Source organism: Eleutherodactylus coqui, chromosome 7, assembly GCF_035609145.1.
Source record: "Eleutherodactylus coqui strain aEleCoq1 chromosome 7, aEleCoq1.hap1, whole genome shotgun sequence".
In the NCBI taxonomy this organism is placed as follows: Eukaryota; Metazoa; Chordata; class Amphibia; order Anura; family Eleutherodactylidae; genus Eleutherodactylus; species Eleutherodactylus coqui.
The window spans coordinates 212,124,953-212,145,039 of record NC_089843.1 but is presented as its reverse complement, the minus strand read 5'-3'; the positions used below and the strand labels follow the sequence as shown (position 1 = coordinate 212,145,039).

At 43.7% G+C, this 20,087-nt stretch overlaps 1 protein-coding gene across 2 annotated transcripts in view; it reads left to right on the top strand.

Annotated features, from left to right (window-relative positions):
* Positions 1-20,087, top strand: part of DNAH6 (dynein axonemal heavy chain 6) — a 286,055-nt gene that overhangs the window by 171,804 nt on the left and 94,164 nt on the right. For both annotated transcript variants that reach the window (XM_066574325.1, XM_066574326.1), the window contains 5 exons: positions 1,797-2,000; positions 3,008-3,133; positions 7,352-7,516; positions 12,676-12,743; positions 14,467-14,647. In XM_066574325.1, the coding sequence (XP_066430422.1) occupies positions 1,797-2,000; positions 3,008-3,133; positions 7,352-7,516; positions 12,676-12,743; positions 14,467-14,647 (744 nt within the window). The remainder of the gene's footprint in view (positions 1-1,796; positions 2,001-3,007; positions 3,134-7,351; positions 7,517-12,675; positions 12,744-14,466; positions 14,648-20,087) is intronic.

Here is a 20,087-nt window from a genome sequence, read left to right as displayed (position 1 = left end):
AAGATCCCGGCGGCCATCTTCAGCAGGTAAGTAAGAAGTCACCGGAGCGCGGGGATTCAGGTAAGCACTGTGCGGTTTTTATTTTTAACCCCTGCATCGGGGTTGTCTCGCGCCGAACGGGGGGGCTATTGAAAAAAAAAAAAACCCGTTTCGGCGCGGGACAACCCCTTTAACCCCTTTGCAGTGTTTCATAACACTTGTAGTATTTATTCTACAATAGCGCATACAGTGACCATGTAATGGTAGGTTCCAGCTCTACACAGGTGCTTTGCAGGCCATATAAGTAGCTACAGTATCGCTATATACAGTAATCATAGGTGATCTCATTATGCTTTGATGAAGGACTCGGAGTATTTCCAAAAGCTCGCATTAACATCATGTATTTTTGTTAACCATTAAAAGGTATCATATCTACAAGATTACTTGGTTTTTCTTGCTGGGAACAATCACAGTTTGTAGCATGAGGCAGTACAGAAACAGTAAGCTAGACTGATACAGGAAGCACAATAATCGGGAATGGAAGGAAGTTATAGGGGAGGTCCGGAGGTGGGACTAATAAGATAATGAAGGCAAGAAAATCAACCCTAGTGAATGTAGGCCAGCTACAACAGAAAGTAGCTAATCCTATTGCAATGACGCTGCTACAGTTGATAGGGGCTCAGTGGTGTTTTAGGCATATGACTCACCCCTTGCATACTCCCAAGTAGTTATTAGAAGCCAGAATATTTCTTTAAGCCATAGGACCTGTTTCTTTTTATGCAGTTTCTTGACTTGCCTGAAAAATATTACTAGCATTGTCCACAGAACTCAGGTTTCAAACATTACTTGTTTTTCATTCTGTGTTTCATTTCTGAAGCTTTCAGCTCAACTCCCCAAGGCTCCAAGTTACTTCACATAATTTATGACTGCTCTTACGGGTTACCCTTTGGCCATCATAGTAACATAGTATGTTAGGCTGAATGAAGGCAATGTCCATCAAGTTCAGCCTGTTTCAACCCCACCCCCTCCTTGTTGGTCCAGAGGAAGGCAAAAAACGTGACAATTTAGCTCATTTGGAGGAAAAAAATTCCTTTCCGACTCCATAATGGCAGCAAGAGTAATCCCTGGATCAGCATTCGAGATTAACAACCACGCTGGTCACATAATGTCTATGTTCTGTAATATCATAGCACTCTAGAAAGACATCAAGTCCCCTCTTAAACTCCTCTATGGATTTTGCCATCACCACGTCCTCAGGCAGAGAGTTCCACAGTCTCACTGCTCTTACAGTAAAGAACCCCCTGTGTTGGTGATGAAACCTGCTTTCATCTAGATGTAGCGGATGCTCTGTTGTTACAGTCGCAGTCCTGGGTATAAACAGATCATGGGAGAGATCCTTGTATTGTCCCCCCATGTATATATACATAGTTATTTGATCGCCCCTTAGCCGTCTTTTTTCCAGGGTAAATAATCCCAATTTTGATGCCTCTCTGGGTATTCCAGTTCTCTCTTTCCGTTTATTAGTTTAGTTGCCCTTCTTTGAACCCCCTCAAGCGCTGCAACATCTTTCCTGAGCTCCGGTGACCAGAACTGTACGCAGTATTCCATGTGGGGCCTGACAAGTCCCTCATATAGTGGGAGAATAATGGGTCTTCCTACTTGCAGAAAGACTCAGGAAAATAATAGCAAATAATAGCATCATGTGTAACAGTATCAACCATAACATATTTTTGATATGTATGATGTCACATACAGCACTATCACTGGTACTTATGTACACTGTGTATGTCTTATTTTCTTTGCTTTTTTTCATCAAGCTTGTAAAGTGTTGGATTAAAAAGTGCCAAGAACTTGAAATTCCTATAAGTCCAAATTTCAACCTCATAAACATTTTGGGTGATGCCTATGAAATTCGCCAGTGGAATACAGATGGCTTACCCCGAGATCTTGTTTCAACTGAAAATGGTATCCTTGTTACTCGTGGAAGGCGCTGGCCCCTAATGATTGACCCTCAAGATCAGGTACTGTATGTAGACCTTTGTTCCCCTGAGAGACTATGTAGACCTTTGTTCCTCTTACAGCAGCTTCTATCTGTCTCCCTAGTGCAATAAACACGCACGTTCTACTGAGTGCACATCTTAATGGGGATGTCCGAGAAACAGCTGTCAAATCATAGTTATGGGAAGTGGCCAGCTTGTAAATACTACCAGATAGCTTTATATGTTGTGGCATATTTTAATTTAATTAAGTGCCCCATACCTCTCACATGCTCTAGGAAACTGGACTTCTTTGGTGAGAAGTTTGTCTAGACATTCCAATTCTATCCGTCAAGTCATGTCCACCTCTTGGATAATCTGTAGGCCAGTTCTCTCCATCCTTCTGTATTCTCCATGGCTGCTTTCCGTTGCTCAATGTCCATCCCCGTGTCCTTCTTGATAGTGTACAACCAACGTGTCTTCTGTCTTCCCTGTTGCCTTTCACCACTGACCATTCCAAGTAGCATCTCTTTTTCCAGCAAATTCGGGCTCATCACATTTCCAAAGTAAGCCCGTCTCTGTCTCATGATCTTCTGGGATCTTCTCATGAAGTCCAGCAACTCTTCTGGGTTTTCTAGACATACTTTCTCATAAAACCTTTTTCTACTAAGGAAACCCTATACGCATGGTTTGAGTCCAGTAGCACCTGGATCTGATTTTACATAGGCAGTTTTGTGGGATCTGTTGGAAAACTAATCAGGATGCACTCCAAGACCTGTGGGTTTTTTAGAAGTGGAAATGGGAGATAAAGTGATTTTCATGGAGGCAGACATTTTCTTATCTTCCTGTCAGTCCTCAAACAAAACTACAGTCAGCTAATCCCCAACATGAAGCGGTTAGTAATGTGGCTGAGATAGACCTCAAGTTCAGTCTTTCCTCCTATTGTATAGCAGCTCATTTTCACTCTTGCGATTCCAATTGAGAAGGGAGCAAATGACATTTTGTATAGAGAGCAATGACTAGTCTGTAATTGAAATCAAATCTTTTGTTAGGCCAACCGTTGGATCAGAAATAAAGAAACCAAAAATGGCTTGAAAGTCATTAAGCTGACTGATGTTGGTTTCCTTCGGACATTGGAGAATGCGATCAGGCTTGGTATGCCAGTGTTATTAGAAGAAGTAAGTACCTTCATCTTATGTTCTTTTTTTTAATTTTGTTTAACTATACCTGAACTTGTAACCCCACAATTATTAAATGGTTTGTCCAGGATTAAAAAAAGGGAGTTGTCTTCTTAGAAACAGGACCAGATGTTTATATGGTCTATGTCTGGTATTGCATCTCATCCCCATTCAAGTAAATAGTGGATATATAATATCACCTTGAGGGCTCAGTCACACTGGCGCATCGGCACCCTACACCGGCGCCGATGCACCCATGTGACTGAGCCCTTACTGCAGGAAGAAGACGGCCGTACTTTAAGACGGAAGATTCCCCGCAGCACTGAAGAAAGAACACATGACCGGCAATGAAGCCGGTCACATGTTCTTTCTCCCGACACTGCAGAGAGATGTCCATCTTGAAGTACAGCCATCTTCTTCCTGCAGTGACACGGGCGCCGATGCACCCGTGTGACTGAGCCCTGAGTGTGCAATATATAATGGAAAACTCCATAGGGAAGAACTTTGTCTAGCTGCAGACCAAATGGGTTTTCTTGGAATGTATCTTAAAGGGGTAGGTCATCAATATCTGATTGTTGGGGATTTGCCTCTTGAGATCCCTGCCGATCAGCTGATTGAAGCGGCTGCAATACTTGTTCAAGCGCTGCAGCCTCTTCAGTGTTTGTCTACATCTGACTATGATCGTGCTTGTATTGCCGAACATCGTATTATTTATGGTGGCCATTCTAAAAACATTGAAGGGACCGCAGTGCTCCAAGGAGGTGCAGCCCTTTTTTTTTCATCTGACTGGTGATTTCCTCGGGGTCTGACTCTAACTGGTCATACATTATTGAGAGACCTTCAATGTATATTTCTGGAACATCCCTTCAAGAATTATGAAGCTCCAAGCTTTATTGGCATTCTACTTACAGCAGAGTAAGAGGAAAAAACTTTTTTAATTGATAGGTTATTAGGTTTAGCCCACGTCCGTTATGGCGGCACACAAGTAATGGAGATGGATTACACCGAACAGCTGAGGGTGTAAGTCATTCATGGTATTGCTTCATTTTATTTGCTATTGAAGACTTTTTTGAAGTTACATGCAGTAAACCAAAGGTCGCTTCAGAAGGAATTCTAATGTAACTGAAATGAATAGCAGCGAGGCTCTTAATTAAATGTACGATATTTGTTTCTAAACTGAGTCTTGTAAAATCCCTGGTTGACGAGCGAACCTTACAGGACAGAATTGGTAATATAAAGGCCAACATTGGATACAGCAATAAGCCGATGTGTAAAATGGAAGGATGTGCAGATAAAGGCAGCATGTAGAAAAACACAGACTATGCACTACAAGAAAAATATAAATTACCAAAAAATGGTGAAAGATGCTCAAAACCAAATATTATGAAGTGTATTTCATAACACAATGATGCATAGCGCGTATAAGGGTGAAGTCACACGAACGTATATCGGCTCCGTTTTCACGCCGAGCCGATATACGTTGTCCTCATGTGCAGGGGGGGGGGGAGGCTGGAAGAGCCCAGGAGCAGGAACTGAGCTCCCGCCCCCTCTCTGCCTCCTCCCCACCCCTCTCCGCCCCCTCTCTGCCTCCTCCCCACCCCCTCTCCGCCCCTCTGCACTATTTGCAATGAGAGGAGGCGAGACAGGGGCGGGGCTAAGTGCCGTGAATTAGCCCCGCCCCTGTCCCGCCTCTCCCCATTGCAAATAGTGCAGAGGGGCAGAGAGGAGGCAGAGAGGGGGCGGGAGCTCAGTTCCCGCTCCTGGGCTCTTCCAGCCTCCCCCCCCCTGCACACGAGGACGACGTATATCGGCTCGGCGTGAAAACCGAGCCGATATACGTTCGTGTGAATGCACCCTAAAAATGAGAAAAGCTTCAGTTGATAAAAGGGGAAAACATAGATTTTTAATAATTAATAAAATATTAATATTGTATTAAATGTTGGAAGCTTTTCTCCCAGCTGGCTCCTCCTGATTTTTTCTCCACAGTGTAGAAGTCCAATACTATAGGTGGTATAAGCAGGTAGTATAACGTAGTTTATACATAATTGCTATACTCCTTACACCCCTTTAACCTGGGTGTATTTGCGTATGCAATACGCGGAGAATAGAACCAATTTGTTCACATTTGTGTTTTTCTGCGCATTTTGGTCACGCAACAATAAAATGCAGTACGATCTATTTTCCTGCGCACCAATAGAAGCCATTAGGTATGCGAAAATGCAGACACAATACACTAGGGGATGCGTGAAACACTGCGTAATTGGCAGGGAAAAGGACACATCTGAAACTAATTAGACTAATTAGCTATTTCCCTGCGTCTTTGTTTGCCGAACACAAATGAACATGCCTAGTGGAATGCGCACCGTAGCAGGGAGTAGCGGGGGAGAGAGTAAGAGAGATCTCTCACCCGCTACCCCCTGCCGCCCCCCACTCACGCCTGCCGGCCACCCGAGCACGCTCAGACAAGAATGCAGTTACTCGAGGAGAGCGAGGCTCACTCGAGTAACTGACTTATCTGAGCGTGCTCGCTCATCTCTATTAATGTATAGTTCATTAATTACATGTTTAGTAAAAGTTATGTATGATCATTAATCACTTCAAAAGGGTTGTTGATCCGGGGATTACCGTATTCTGATTGCCAGATTGGAATCAGGAAGGAATTTTTCCCTTAAATGGGGAAAATTGGCATCTACCTCATTTTTTTTTCCTTCCACAGGAACAACATTGGGTGGGTAGGGGTAATAGGCGGAACTGTATGGACATGTGTCTCTTTTCAACCTAACATACTATGTTAGAGTGGCTTCACACAAGCGTGTTTTTGTGCATGCATACGTGCACACAAAAAACCGCTTCTATTAGAAACAATGCATTCCCCATTGTGTGTTTACATGTGCGTGCTTTACAGGCATGCACCTGCAAAGATAGGACATGCGTGCACAATAGGGAATGCACGCATTGTCTTCAATGGAGCCGCAGCTGCTGCCGGCAGCTACATTGAAGACAATGGTGTGCTGGCAGCCCTATAAGGGCAGACATGTAAGCTCTTCCCTGAAAACAAGAATTTTAGTGTAAAAAACAAAAATAAAAAAAATACTTGTCCACCGCTGTCTTGTCCCCGCGGAGATGAAGAACACATCTGCCGCATGTGGCAGATGTTTCCTTCATCCCCGCGAAGAAAAAGAATTCCCTTCTGCACCTGTCACAGATGACAGCTGTGGTAGGGGATCCAGCTGCCGGCATCATGTAATTATTTTTCAAGAAAGGGCTTTAAATATAAGCCCTTCCCTGAAAAACAAGAAAAAATGGTGATAGAAATTTTAAAAAAAATCTATACTCAACTTTCTTCAGCTGCCGGGGCTCAGCCGTGTCCAGCCGACTCTTCTCCTGCACTGGTGTGACGAGTATTCAGCAGGTGGGGATTTAAAATCGCCGCCTGCTGAATGGGCTATCTCCGATTGTCTGAGCACTGTGACCAATCAGAGGCAGCTATCAGCTATTGAATGACAGCTGAGAGCTGCCTCTGATTGGTCCCAGCACTCAGCCAATCAGAGGCAGCACTCACTCACCCATTCATGAATTCAATAGCTGAGAGTTGCGTCTGATTGGTCACAGTGCTCAGCCAAACAGAGACAGACCATTCAGCAGGCGGGGATTTTAAATGGTGAGTATAGATTTTTTTTTATTTCTACCACCATTTTTTCTTATTTTTCAGGGAAGAGCTTATATTTAAAACCCTTACCTGAAAAACAATTACAGGGTGTCGGCAGACCATTGCCTTCAATGGAGCCGCCGGCAGCAGCCGTAGCTCCATTGAGGGCAATGCACGGACCTGCATTCATGCGTGTTTTTGCACGTACATGGGTACGCAACTATGTACGCACAAAAACATGCTCGTGTGAAGCCACCCTTACTTTGTATGTAAATTGCTAAAAAGACAGAAATTTGCATTTTCCTCCTGTTTTCATATTTTTTCTCTATATGAAAGTTGAGAACGAAGAGGCATCTATTCCATTCATACCCCAAAAGAAAAAAAATAGTTACATTTTGCTATAGATATTCAGGCATACAAATGTCTTGTTCTTGAAAGGGTTAATAAACAACAAAATGATATGGAAATTTCCAATGTTTTTATATGTGCACTCATTACTTTAACATTACTTACATTTTTATGCAAATGTTTGGTTCTATGTTTGTAACATGTTTACATTTTAATTAAAGCTGAAGGAAAGCTTAGATCCTGCTCTGGAGCCAATTCTTCTGAAGCAGACCTTTGTGTCAGGCGGAAGAACGCTAATTCGCCTCGGAGACTCTGACATTGATTATGACAAGAATTTTAGGTTCTATATGACAACTAAAATGCCAAATCCTCACTATCTTCCCGAGGTAAGGAAAAGCATCATGATGAGACAGTAGAACTTAAAGGGACAGTATCACCACATTTTATTGTATCAATTAGCACCAGATAGAGAAACATTTTTTAATATATTCTAATCTGGGTTTTTTTCTTATTGTAGATCTTTTTTATTCTGTTGCCTATACATGACTATGAGGGGGGGGGGGGGGCATCCTGAGCTGCATTTAACAGCATTAAGAGAGTGTAGAGAGATTCCTTACCGCAGTCTCATGGGCCATTCCCCCAATGGACAGGAGGGGACCCATTGACTTCTATAGGAGACTATTCTAGACATGCTCTGTGAACTGTGCAGGGGACATTTTGCAGGGAGGGTAGTAGATAGTGTGAGGGATTAGCTTTTAGGATCGGTAGCAACCTGGGCATAAGCAGTCAGAGACAGTGACACTTGCGATAAAGTCTTTAGTCCAGGCTTTGCCTGGGTTTATTTCCAAGCAAAAAAGCAAAATACAGGCCTTAACATCAGGCAAACACAAAGTAAATCCTGCTCGTCTGAGCACTTACTATACATGTAGCGTCCCTGTCTACACACTGGTAACAAAATGGCTCCTGCACACAGCCAGCCAGGACTCTCAGACCTGCAAAGGTCTCAGCTCTCCCTCTAGGCCCTGTAGGCCCAGGCTTTATAAGGCCTGGTACCAGCCCCACCTGGTACGTGGGAGTGACCATCCCACCCTTCACTTTGGTCACTCCAGGAAAAGCCGGCCCGGATTATGTGGCTTGGAGCCACTTACATACTACAACGTGTTAGTGGCTTAATGCTACTAACACTATACTGCCGGCTTCCTCCACCAAGCCCAGGCTGCTCGGTGGCACGTATCTGCCCAAGCGCTCCCCAAGGCAGCATAGGAGAGCATCCTAGGCGACACGTACCTGCCCTCCAGCACCTTGCCGGTCACCGTCTCACAATAGTTACAGCTGATGACCTATTATTGATAGTGAATCCTGTGTTATTTACATGTACATGTCACTTCTCAGTATAATCCTACAGCTGGGTTCCCACGGGACAGAAACCTTGTGGCTTGGTCGCACCGAAAAGCTGCGAGATTTCCGCAAGAGATCCGCAGCTTCAAAACCCGCAGCATTTCGCTGCGGGTTTTGGAGCTTTTCGGCCCCCGGCATTCCATTGCGGCTTTCTCTCCCCATAGAGAGGAGTGAGGCTGCAACAGAAAAAAAAAATTGACATGCTGTGGCTGCCAATTCCGCGCCACATCACTGGTTCCACCCGGCTTTACTGTGACGGATTGGCTGCCCCGCGTGGACAATATTTTTGCAAAATCGCGTCCACATGGCTGGCTAATCCCGGGATTAGGAGCTGCGGGTAGATTTGATGCACAGAAATTCTGCATGGAATTTCCGCGACAAATCCATCCCGTGCGAACCCAGCCTACCAGTGATGTCAGTGAGATGCCTGCTGCAAAGGTTTCTCTACAGATCACAAAGTGACAGACTGTTTTTAGGCTCTGTAGTCAGGATTTTAGGATTTGACCAACAGTTAAGAAGAAAATCACCAAAAATTCTTTAAAAAAAATATGTTTAACACAAAAATGTGATTTATAAAAAAAAAGGTCATTTTGTTTTGACACATGCACTTAGAGGCACAATTTCTGATGTAAAATATAGAAAGTAAAGAAGCACTAGAGAGGCATGGCTAGGCCTTCGAAGCTCCTGAAGTAAAGATTCAGTTTGCCCCCCCTTATCTGAACCTCACTATATAAGATACAGTTGAATCGACACTTTTATATAACTAATCAGTCAGCTTAGTGATGGGACAGCAAAGAGGGTAAGAGCTCTAGACTCGGGACACTGGACAATGACAGGCAGAGGCTGACTATCCACCCTAAATAGCTGGACAAGTGACTGGCAGCATAAGCAGATGTAGACAAGAAAACTTCATTGCCCCATCACAATAACAGCGACGTTTCGGCCATTAGGGCCTTCCTCAAACTAAGCTAAGCTTGAGGAAGGTCATTACGGCCGAAACGTCGGGGCAATAAAGTTTTCTTATGCTGCCAGTCACTTGTTCAGTTGGATGATCTACTTACTAGAACTTATCTGGTTTGAGTTCCTTCTCTGGCTTTTGCATGACCCAGCCTGACCCAGAGTGGGATTACTCCTGCGGTTCTAGTTGGACTCTGCATATTCTATCCACCCTAAATAGCTGTCAGCTGAATGAACTCACAGCCCTCCCATACACATGGACATACAACAATGAGCAGTACATTCGGTGCGCCACCGCACGTCATGTCCTGATGCTGACTGTCATCAGGACGTCATGTGTACCGGACCTATAGAAGAGGAGCCAGGCTTGCAGAGGTGGAGCAAAGGGAGCTCAGCATTGGAGTACCTGTTACTAATTAACATCGGACTTTACCTATTGGATTCCATTAGGATATAGCAGCCAATATAAAAACAAGACAGATGTGTTTGTTGTTAGGATGATTAGTCCTGTCTGATCCGTTTGGCCCATCAGTGGAAAGAGCTGCAATGAATGCTTTCATATTTGTTGTAATGTTAATTTTTGGGGGTATTTCAGGGGGAAATGGTAAAGTATGTAAATTATCTTTAAATTATTACCCAAGCAATAGATCCATTTACAGCTCATTTATAGATAATGTCAGCAGGCCAGTTTAAGCCCAATTCAAAAGTTTTCACATAGTTATGAACGCATCTCGTTACGTTGTACCCGCGATGAAGTAACGGCACTGATCTGAATTCCAGTGGAGCCCCTCACCCATCCATCGCTAAATGATTTTAGATTATCTAGCCGAACCAAATGTCACTGTCTTATTAATGCTAATGGTTTTAACAAGCCTGGCATAGCATTTGTAAAGTAAACATACAAAGCCAGTAAAATGGCAGTAACTCTTGTCCCAGGCCCGTAAAGTCGTTGCTGTGTCCCGCACACAATAATTCCGTCACTGTGTTATTAAAGATAATTGATTTGAGAGATTCTGGGTATTTACTGCGGCCCGCAGCACTCGTTGCTCCACTGAGCTGTCAAATTGCTATATTTTGTAAGCTAATATTATTTTCTGAATAGATTGTGCTGACCTTTTTAGTGGTGTTATACAAGCTGGTAGAAAAATGTTCACAAGCGTCTAATGTAGCTGAAAAGTCTATAAAAAAAAAAATTAAAATCTTCTGGTATTTGCCAATGTCATTAAATCTGAAGGAAATGTTGTAATCTGTACAGTGATAATGTTTCTATTAATAATAGCGATTCAGAGTTTTATTGTACCAAAGCTCTAATTCATTCTGTGTGCGAAAGTACTGAATTATATTTTATGCAGTAGTGTAGCGTGCATAATATTTGTGCCATGTGCTTAGTAAGAAGTATATGTACAAAAGACGTGTATTGTAGTGAAGTTTTACTAACAGGGTCTCAGACGCTGAGCATGCAACTTTGTCATAATTAACCTTTGTAATGTTTTACTAATAGAGAAGTATCACACATGCTGCAGACGTTGAATTGTTGACTTTGTTGGGGATGCATCGTAACAATGAAACAGAATAGCTTGGAAACATCACTTGAGTTTCTCTTCTCCAATGCTTCAATAATTAGGCTTACCTGATTGATAAGGCCACGAAACCCCTTGACTATTATCTAAATTAAGTGATTACTTTAACAAGTGCAATAGGTAGTCATGAAAATGAGACAGTCAGTGGAACAGTTTTTTAACATGGTCAAAATAATAAACTTAATATTAAACTTGAATTTTGAATGTACACGCCTTCATGCTGAACATTATATGGGTCAAACATAAGCCTGCAAATAACATATCAACCATTGTGATATATTACTACTACTGTCCAGACCATTCACATTAATGTTTTGTCCCTGTGGCCAGCACGCCATCCTACAGAAACATGGCAGGGGGCCCAAATAGTGCCCAACAAGGGAAATGTGAGAAATTATAAAAATAGATGTATTAAAAATTACCCTGTTTCCTTGAAAATAAGACCTATCCTAAAATAAGCCCTATCCTGATTTTTCTGGATTTTTGGGGATGCTTGAAATATAAGCCCTACCCCGAAAATACGCTGTAGCTGCATTACATATATATATAAAAAAGGCATACTTACCTAGCAGGATAGGTCCGGGTCCTCCTGCTGCTGTCCGGGTCCTGTAGTCCTCTTTCACCCACAGAAAATCACTTTATGGTTACGGGATTCATAAATCCCACCTCCAGGAAGCGATGGCTCTGATTGGCTGAGCAGTGCTGGAGAACGAATCAATGAAGCACTCAATGAACCAATGCGATGGCTATGATTGGTTCATCAAGCGCTGCATTGATTGGCTGAGCATCGGTCAAAGAACCATTCACAGCCATCGTGTTGTGGAGACAGGATTTATGAATTGGCCAGTCAATGCCGTGGTTCAGTACCTCGGAGCTCCGGAGAGTAGCAGGAGCCTGCTAGGTAAGTATAATAAGACATCCCTTGAAAATAAGACCTAGCACCTGTTTTAGGGCAAATATTAATATAGGATGGGGTCTTATTTGGGGGGAAACAGGGTATATTATTTCACTATTTTTGGCAGTGTTAGGCTATATTCACATGGGGAGGATTTGCAACAAATTTTCTGAGCAGTATTTACAGTGGATGAGATTCCGAAAATCTCATGCGCACAATGCGGAAAACTTTTGTACTAAATTTGCACATAAATTTACCTCCTGTGCAGATTTTAAAACCACAAGAGAGGAAGTGAACCCCCCACCAAAATCTGTGTGTTACATGTGGATTCTGAAGCAGGATTTGGTTCGCACTTTGATGTGGATCTGCACCACAACCTGCGGCAGATATTCTGTGTGAACATAGGCTCAGCGTGGCGTCACACGAAGTGTCTGCAGCTTTTCTGGCAACTTTTTGTGTAGTTTTTTTGAGTCCAAACCATAAGTGTATTTCAAAAAGAAAGAGAAATATAATGAAGGGACCTCTTCTCCCTGCCTGATTCATTTGGCGTTTTCCAACAACATGCAGTGTTTTACCACAAGTCTCGGAGTGTGGCGCCACCTCTTTTTCTTACCCTTTAAATTTTTCCTTTAATGGAATGCAGTAACGGGTGTTTGGGCTCGCACTACTGTTAAATCTTAGTTGTTTTTCATCCTTATCTGTCTCTGTTATCTAGGTGTGCATCAAAGTTACTATAATTAATTTCACCGTGACCAGATCTGGCCTGGAGGATCAACTGCTCAGGTTAGATGTGTCTGTTTATCCTCTAAATGTAAAGAACAAGGGCAGTGTATTTCTATAAGCCCAAGACGTTTGTCGAAAATAAGCACTTTACACGGCCTGATAAATCAGTGTTCCATGTAAATAATGTTAAATGTTAAGGGCCAATCATTTTTAATTAGAAAAGTTAGTAATTTTAGAATTGCTTATCATTTTAGGGGGGCTTCACACGAGCGTGTTTTTGTGCGTGCATACACGCACACAAAAACACGCGTCTATTAGAACCAATGCATTCCCTATGGTGTGTGCACATGTCTGTACTTTACAGGTTTGCGCCTGCAAAGACCACAGGGAATGCACGCATTGTCTCCAATAGAGCCGCGGCTGCTGCCGGTGGCTCCATTGAAGACAATGGTCTGCCGGCACCCCGTAGTTGTTTTTCAGGGAAGAGCTTTAAATATAAGTTTTTTTTTTCTTTATCTCTGCTGGGAAAAAGAATTCCCTGCTGCACCTGGCACATCTGTGACAGATGCGGTAAAGGAATTCTAAATCCCCGCGGGGAATAAAGAATTCCCTACCACAGCTGTCACAGGTGACAGCTGCGGTAGAGGATCCAGCTGCCAGCATCCTCTAATTGTTTTTCAGGGAAGGGCTTTAAATATAAGTCCTTCCATAAAAAACAAGGCAAAGTAGTGTTAAAAAAAAATACTCCCCTTCCTTCAGCTGCCGGGGTTCAGCTGCATCCTGAGCACCTCAGCCAATCACAGGCAGCTTTCGCTGAATGAATGACAGGCGAGAGCTGCCTGTGATTGGCTGAGCGCCTCAGCCAATCAGAAGCAGCTCTTTCAGCAGGCTGGGATTTTAAATCTGCATTACAGAGCCGGGGACAGCGAGAGAGGACGTGGCTGAGCCACGGCAGCTAAAGGAAGGTGAGTTTTTAAAACATTTTTAACACTACTTTGCCTTGTTTTTTAGGGAAGGGCTTATATTTAAAGCCCTTCCCTGAAAAACAATTACAGGATGCCGGCAGCTGGATCCCCTACCGCAGCTGTCATCTGTGTCAGCTGCGTTAGAGAATTCTTTATTCCCCACAGGGATTTAGAATTCCTTTGCTGCATTTGTCACAGATGTGGCAGGTGTAGCAGGGAATTCTTTTTCCCCGCGGGGATGAAGAAAACATTTTTTTACACTAAAAGGGATGATTTTTCAGGGAAGAGCTTATATTTAAAGCTCTTTCCTGAAAATCACTTCAGAGGTGTTGGCAGACCATTACCTTCAATGCAGCCACCGGCAGCAGCTGCGGCTGCATTGAGGGCAATGCGCGGACCTTCATACATGTGTGATTTGCGCATACATGGGTGCGCTCCTATGCGGCACCATGCGGCAGATGTGTTCTTCATCCCCGTGGGGGACACGGCAGCAGTGGACAGAAAAGTTTTTTGTTTTTTTTTTACACTAAAATTGTGGTTTTTTAGAGAAGAGCTTATATTTAAAGCTCTTCCCTCAAAAAACATTACAGGGTTCCAGCAGCAGCTGCGGCTCCATTGAAGACAATGCGTACCTACATACACATGTGTTTTTGCGCATACAGGGGTGCGCACATGTGTACGCTCCTATGTATGCACACACTCGTGTGAAGCCACCCTAAAAAGTAGTTTTGTTGGACGCAATAAACAAATGGCTCTGTCTGCCATATATGAAAGAAATTGTTGTGCACTTGTATATGAAAAAGTTTTGCATCTTTTAGTGATGTTGTACGAATTGAGAGACCGGATCTAGAAGAACAAAGGAACCAACTTATTATCAGAATAAATTCTGACAAGAATCAACTCAAAGCAATAGAAGACCGAATCCTAAAATTACTGTTCACATCAGAAGGAAATATCCTGGATAATGAAGAACTTATCAACACCCTACAGGAATCAAAGGTCAGCAGTTTATCTACCTGTTAACTGGTACTATTATTCAGTTTGTACCTTCTGCCCCCACAATCTACATTGGAAGATACATGTAAAGTATGCAATGTACCTTTCTTTGAAATCTTGCCTTGGTTACAGTGTCACCTTACCCACAGGTAGCCTAAGGCCTCGGTCAGACGACCGTTTTTTGCCGCGATTTGCGGATCGCATGACGGATGTGCATCCGCAAATCGCGTGACCGGGGCCGACGATTCGCCGAAAAATCTGCAGCTAGCAGCGTTTTCGGCTAAACGGGCCCGATCAAAGGAGCACTGTCCGCCCATTAAAAATGTAATGGAGCCGGCAATACAGCCGACTCCATTGAAAGCAATGGGCTGCCGGCGAGCGCAGGATGAATTTACGGGAAGGGCTTAAACATATAAGCCCTTCCCTGAAAACCATCCAAAAATGTGAAAAAAAATAAAATAAATATATATATATACTCACCTTGTCCCTGCAGCCGGAGTTCAGCTGCGGCCGGCAGTTCTCCTGAACTGCTCTGTGTAGTATTCAGCAGGCGGGGATTTTAAATCCCCGCCTGCTGAATGGGCTGCCTCTAATTGGTCACAGCCCTCACCAATCAGAGGCAGCTCTCACTCACCCATTCATGAATTCATGAATGGGTGAGTGAGTGCTGCCTCTGATTAGCTCAGCGCAGGGACCAATCAGGGGCAGCTCTCAGCTGTCATTCAATAGCTGAGAGCTGCCCCTGATTGGTCCTTGCGCTCAGTCAATCAGAGGCAGCACTCACTCACCCATTCATGAATTCATGAATGGGTGAGTGGCAGCTGCCTCTGATTGGTGAGGAGAACTGCCGGCCGGCCGCGGCTAAACTCCGGCTGCAGGGACAAGGTGAGTATAATTTTTTTTTTTTTTTACACATTTTTGGATGGTTTTCAGGCAAGGGCTTATATTTTTAAGCCCTTTCCGAAAATTCATCCTGCGCTCGCCGGCAGCCAATTGCTTTCAATGGAGCCGGCTGTATTGCTGGCTCCATTGAATTCAATGGGCGAACATCGTTCTTTTCTGCCACAGCTGTGGAGAATGATCTTTGTAGTATATGTTCTCAAGGGGGTCGGCGCTGCTGCCGCCGGCCCCATTAAGCGCATATATAGAACACAGGGAATCGCAGAACGCAGATAGGCGCGATCTGCGATTCCTCGTGTCCTATAATTTATCGCATATCCGCATAAAAAGCGGACATGTGACCGATCCCATTGCGAAGCAATGGTTCTATATATGTGCAGATCGCATGCGCATCCGCAAATCGTGGCAAAAAACGGTCGTCTGACCGAGGCCTTAGGCCTTAGTCAGACGGGCGTTTTTTCGCGTGATTTGCGGATCGCATGCCGGATGCCCATGCGCAAATCGCGTGACTGGGGGCGAAAAATCGCGGGAAAAATCTGCACCTAGCCGCGTTAATCGTCGCAGCAAAACGCCCGTCTGACCGGAGAAAAATTGCCGTGCGCATCAAAATGCGCATGAAACTTAGACTGGCCGGCGAAAAAAATGATGTTGGTGCGCACATAAAACGCCGAACGCAGATAGGCGCGATCTGCGAATCGTCGTGTCCTATAATTTATCGCATATCCGCATAAAAAGCGGACATGTGACTGATACCATAGCGAACCATTGGTTCTATATATGCGCAAATCGCGTGAAAAAACGCCCGTCTGACTAAGGCCTAAAGGTGCGTTTAGACATAATTCCTTCAGAAAATCGTTAAAACTAAGTGAAAGTCAACGATAATCATTTGGTTTAAACACGAGCCAATAACTGAACGACGAACGAGAATCGGTCACTTTTCATTTCTCGTTTACTTTCAGCATGACTAAAAATCATTGAGAATCGTTCACTTCTCGTTCGGTGTTCCACATTCCTACACTGAGCCAAAGTGTTTAAATGCAACGAGAACTGACCGATCTCAATGAAGATTTGCCCGTCTAAACAGTTCGCATGAGTGCAAGCGAGTTAGCGGTGACACCACTTGCTCATTTGTTCAAACGAGAATCAGCTCATCTAGAAGGGAAATCCTCCTCAAAACGAAATCAGTCAAATTAATGAACTGCTAAATTATTATTGCGAACTAGTATGATGAATTTGATTTTGAAACAACCTATTAATCTGGAATAGAAGAGTCTGAGGCAGCCAATAGTTGGGTTACAGACAGAGGCGTAACTTTAAGCTGCTGGGCCCCAGTACAAAATCTGGAACTGGGCCCCAAACTATAAAGCTTCATTGATAGTATTGGTTTGCAATATGGGGAAAAGAGACTTTATGGGCCCCCTAGGGCCCGCACCCTCCGCACCCTCTATACTTACGCCCCTGGTTACAGATGTTACCAGTATTTATAACCAGCTGCGCTTCCAGGTTTCCAGACTCATCCAGGCTTATTAACACTGTACTGAAAAAGGAGTTTCGACCTACAATAACTGAATTTTACAAGATAGTAAAAAGACTTACTGGAAGATAACGTTGGCGGTGATGGATGAACATTGATTAGAAATTGAAAAAACACAGACATTTTCACGGTATTTTGCCAAAGCTCCATTCGCAACACTAATTTATGCCTTGTGCCATATCATAGCAGTTAAACATCAAATATCATTCTGTGAAACAGAAGAGCACTAGTATTTTTATTTGTGTACAGTAGGTAACCTATGAGGCACAGATTCATATCTTGTTACTTAACCCTTTCCAATCCACTGTCTGACCTCTGAAGACATTATGATTTAAGGCTGTACAGCTCCGATGTTGGAAGACGTCCGTCGGGGTTCTCTTACTGTATATTACCAGCCTCTCTACTGTCGGAGCCTATCCAACGTGTCACCTCATGCAGTACTGGCTTTAGCCAGCAGATAGCGCTGTTGTATAACAGCAGGAAAAGAGTAAGCCCCCTAGGAAAACCAGGATACAAATTGGATTGGAAAGGGTTAAGGGATAACTGTGTGACACAGAGCTCAGGTTTATTTCACTGGATTCATTAATCTTTTTTTTTTTTTACAAAATCTACCTAGTGTTCCACCATTTTCTGTGTCTCTAAAAATTTCTAATATTTTCCTAAGCCCATTTTACACCTTTCGAGGTTTTAGTGTTTAGCTTCTGATGTGGATTCTGTGGATTCCATAATTAATTGAGGTCAGTAGATTTGTGTTGTACTTCATGTAGCTCAAATATTTCCACCCATGACTTTGAAATCTGCATTGCAAAAAATATCCAATTGAGCTGTAAATTCTTGCTGCAGTTTCTGTGCAGAATCTATGTCCGGATATGAATTGGCCCATCGAATGAGGCTAAAGTCTTATGCAGATATGCAGTACTTAAAACAAAAAATCCACAGAGAGATTCAAGGCTCAGCCTCGGATTTTAAGTCAGATTTTTCAGATGAGCATTTTGGCTGTGTGAATAGTAACATACCTATTACATATCTAATTACGCAATATTGTCATATTTACAAATATCTGCTGGCTATTACCATTACATCAAATAGTAATAGCACTCATTCAGTTCATACTAGCAGAGATGCAGGATTTTGAACTGAGCACTGATAATAAGCTGAATGGTTCCTCTCCTCTTGAGGTCGCAGGACGCGGGGTCCGTGTTTTCCAAAAAGAATTGCTAACTTTGATTCATCTGACCACTGAACAATTTTCCATTTTGCTTCAGTCCAATTTAAATGAGTTTTGGCCCAGAGAAGACGCTGACTCTTCTGGATTGTGTTCATATATGGCTTCTTCTTTGCATGATACAGCTTTAGGCCTTAGTCAGACGGGCGTTTTTTCGCGCGATTTGCGCATGCGCCCGGCGATTTTTTAAAAACTATTGCTTTGCAATGGTATCGGACACATGAGCGCTTTTTATGCGCTCGTCCGATAAATTATAGAACAGAAATCGCAGATCGCACCTATCTGCGATCTGCGATTCCCGTTCTCTTCTCTATATGCGCTCAATGGGGCCGGCGGCAGCAGCGCCGACCCCATTGAGAACATATAGAAGACAAATCATTCACAGCCTGACCAATCAGAGGCAGCTCATTCAGCAGGCGGGGATTTTAAAGCCCCGGCTGCTGAATACTATAGAGAAGCAGTTCAGGAGAACTGCCGGCGGCCGCCGCTGAACTCCGGCTTGAGCGGAAAGGTGAGTATACATTTTTTTTTATTTTTACACATTTCTGGATGAATTGCAGGGAAGGGCTTATATATTTAAGACCTTCCCGACAATTCATCCCTCGCTTGCCCGCAGTGCATTGCTTTCAATGGAGCCGGCTGTATTGCCGGCTCCATTGAATTTAATGCGCTGGACAGCTCCGGCCCGTTTCTAATGAAACGCGGCTAGGAGCAGATTTTTCGGGCGATTTTTTTTGGCCCTGGTCATGCGATCCGAAAAAACGCCCGTGTGACTAAGGCCTTAGCTTGCATTTGTTGATTGCATGTCGAACTGTTGTCACAGACAATTATATCTAGAAGCATTTCTGAGCCCATACAGTGATTTGCATTATAGAATCATGCCTGTTTTTCATGCAGAGTAGCCTGAGGGTTGATTCAGATGAGTGTGTTTATGTGTGCACAAAACCACGCGTTTATTAGAATCATTGGTTCCCTATGATGTGTTCACATGTCTGTGTTTTACAGGCGTGCAAATGCACATAGCTGTAAAAGATAGGACATGTGTGCACCATAGGTCCGTGGTGCGTGTAAAGATTCCCCGCGGGGAGTCACCTTGTCACTGAACACTGTGACAGCACTGTCATAGTGTTCAGTGACAAGGGGACTCCCCTCGGGGAACAAAGGATCCCCTGACACAGCTATGGCAGAGGACTTCTTCATCCCCGCCGGGAGTAAAGAATTCCCTGCCACAGCTGTCTTAGCTGTGACAGCTGTGGCAGAGGATCGCAATGTTCTCCTATTCCTTTCAATGGGACCGGCACGTCTGCAGTCCCATTGAAAGCAATTGTCTGCTGGCAAGCCCTGCAGGGATTTTCGAGGAAGGGCTTTAAATATAAGCCCTTCCCTGAAAAATCATCCCTAAAATGTATTAAAAATAAAAAAGGCTCATCCAGCCTGTCTTCTCCATGCACTGCCCTGAAGCTCTTTCAGCAGCAGGGATTTATAAATCCTCACCTGTTGAAAGAGCTGTATGTGATTGGCTGAGCGCTCAGCCATTCACAGGCGGCTCTCAGCCATTCATTGAATCAGATACAGTCCTTGCAGCAGGTGGGGATTTTAAATCACCGCCTGCTAAAAGAGCTTCGGAGCAATGCAGGGAGAAGACAGTCTGGACACACCTAAGCCCCGACAGCGGCGGAGAGTATGATTTTTTTATTTTTAACACATTTTAGGGATGATTTTTAGGGAAGGGCTTATATTCAAAGCCCTTCCCCGAAAAATCCCTACAGGGCTTGCTAGCATCC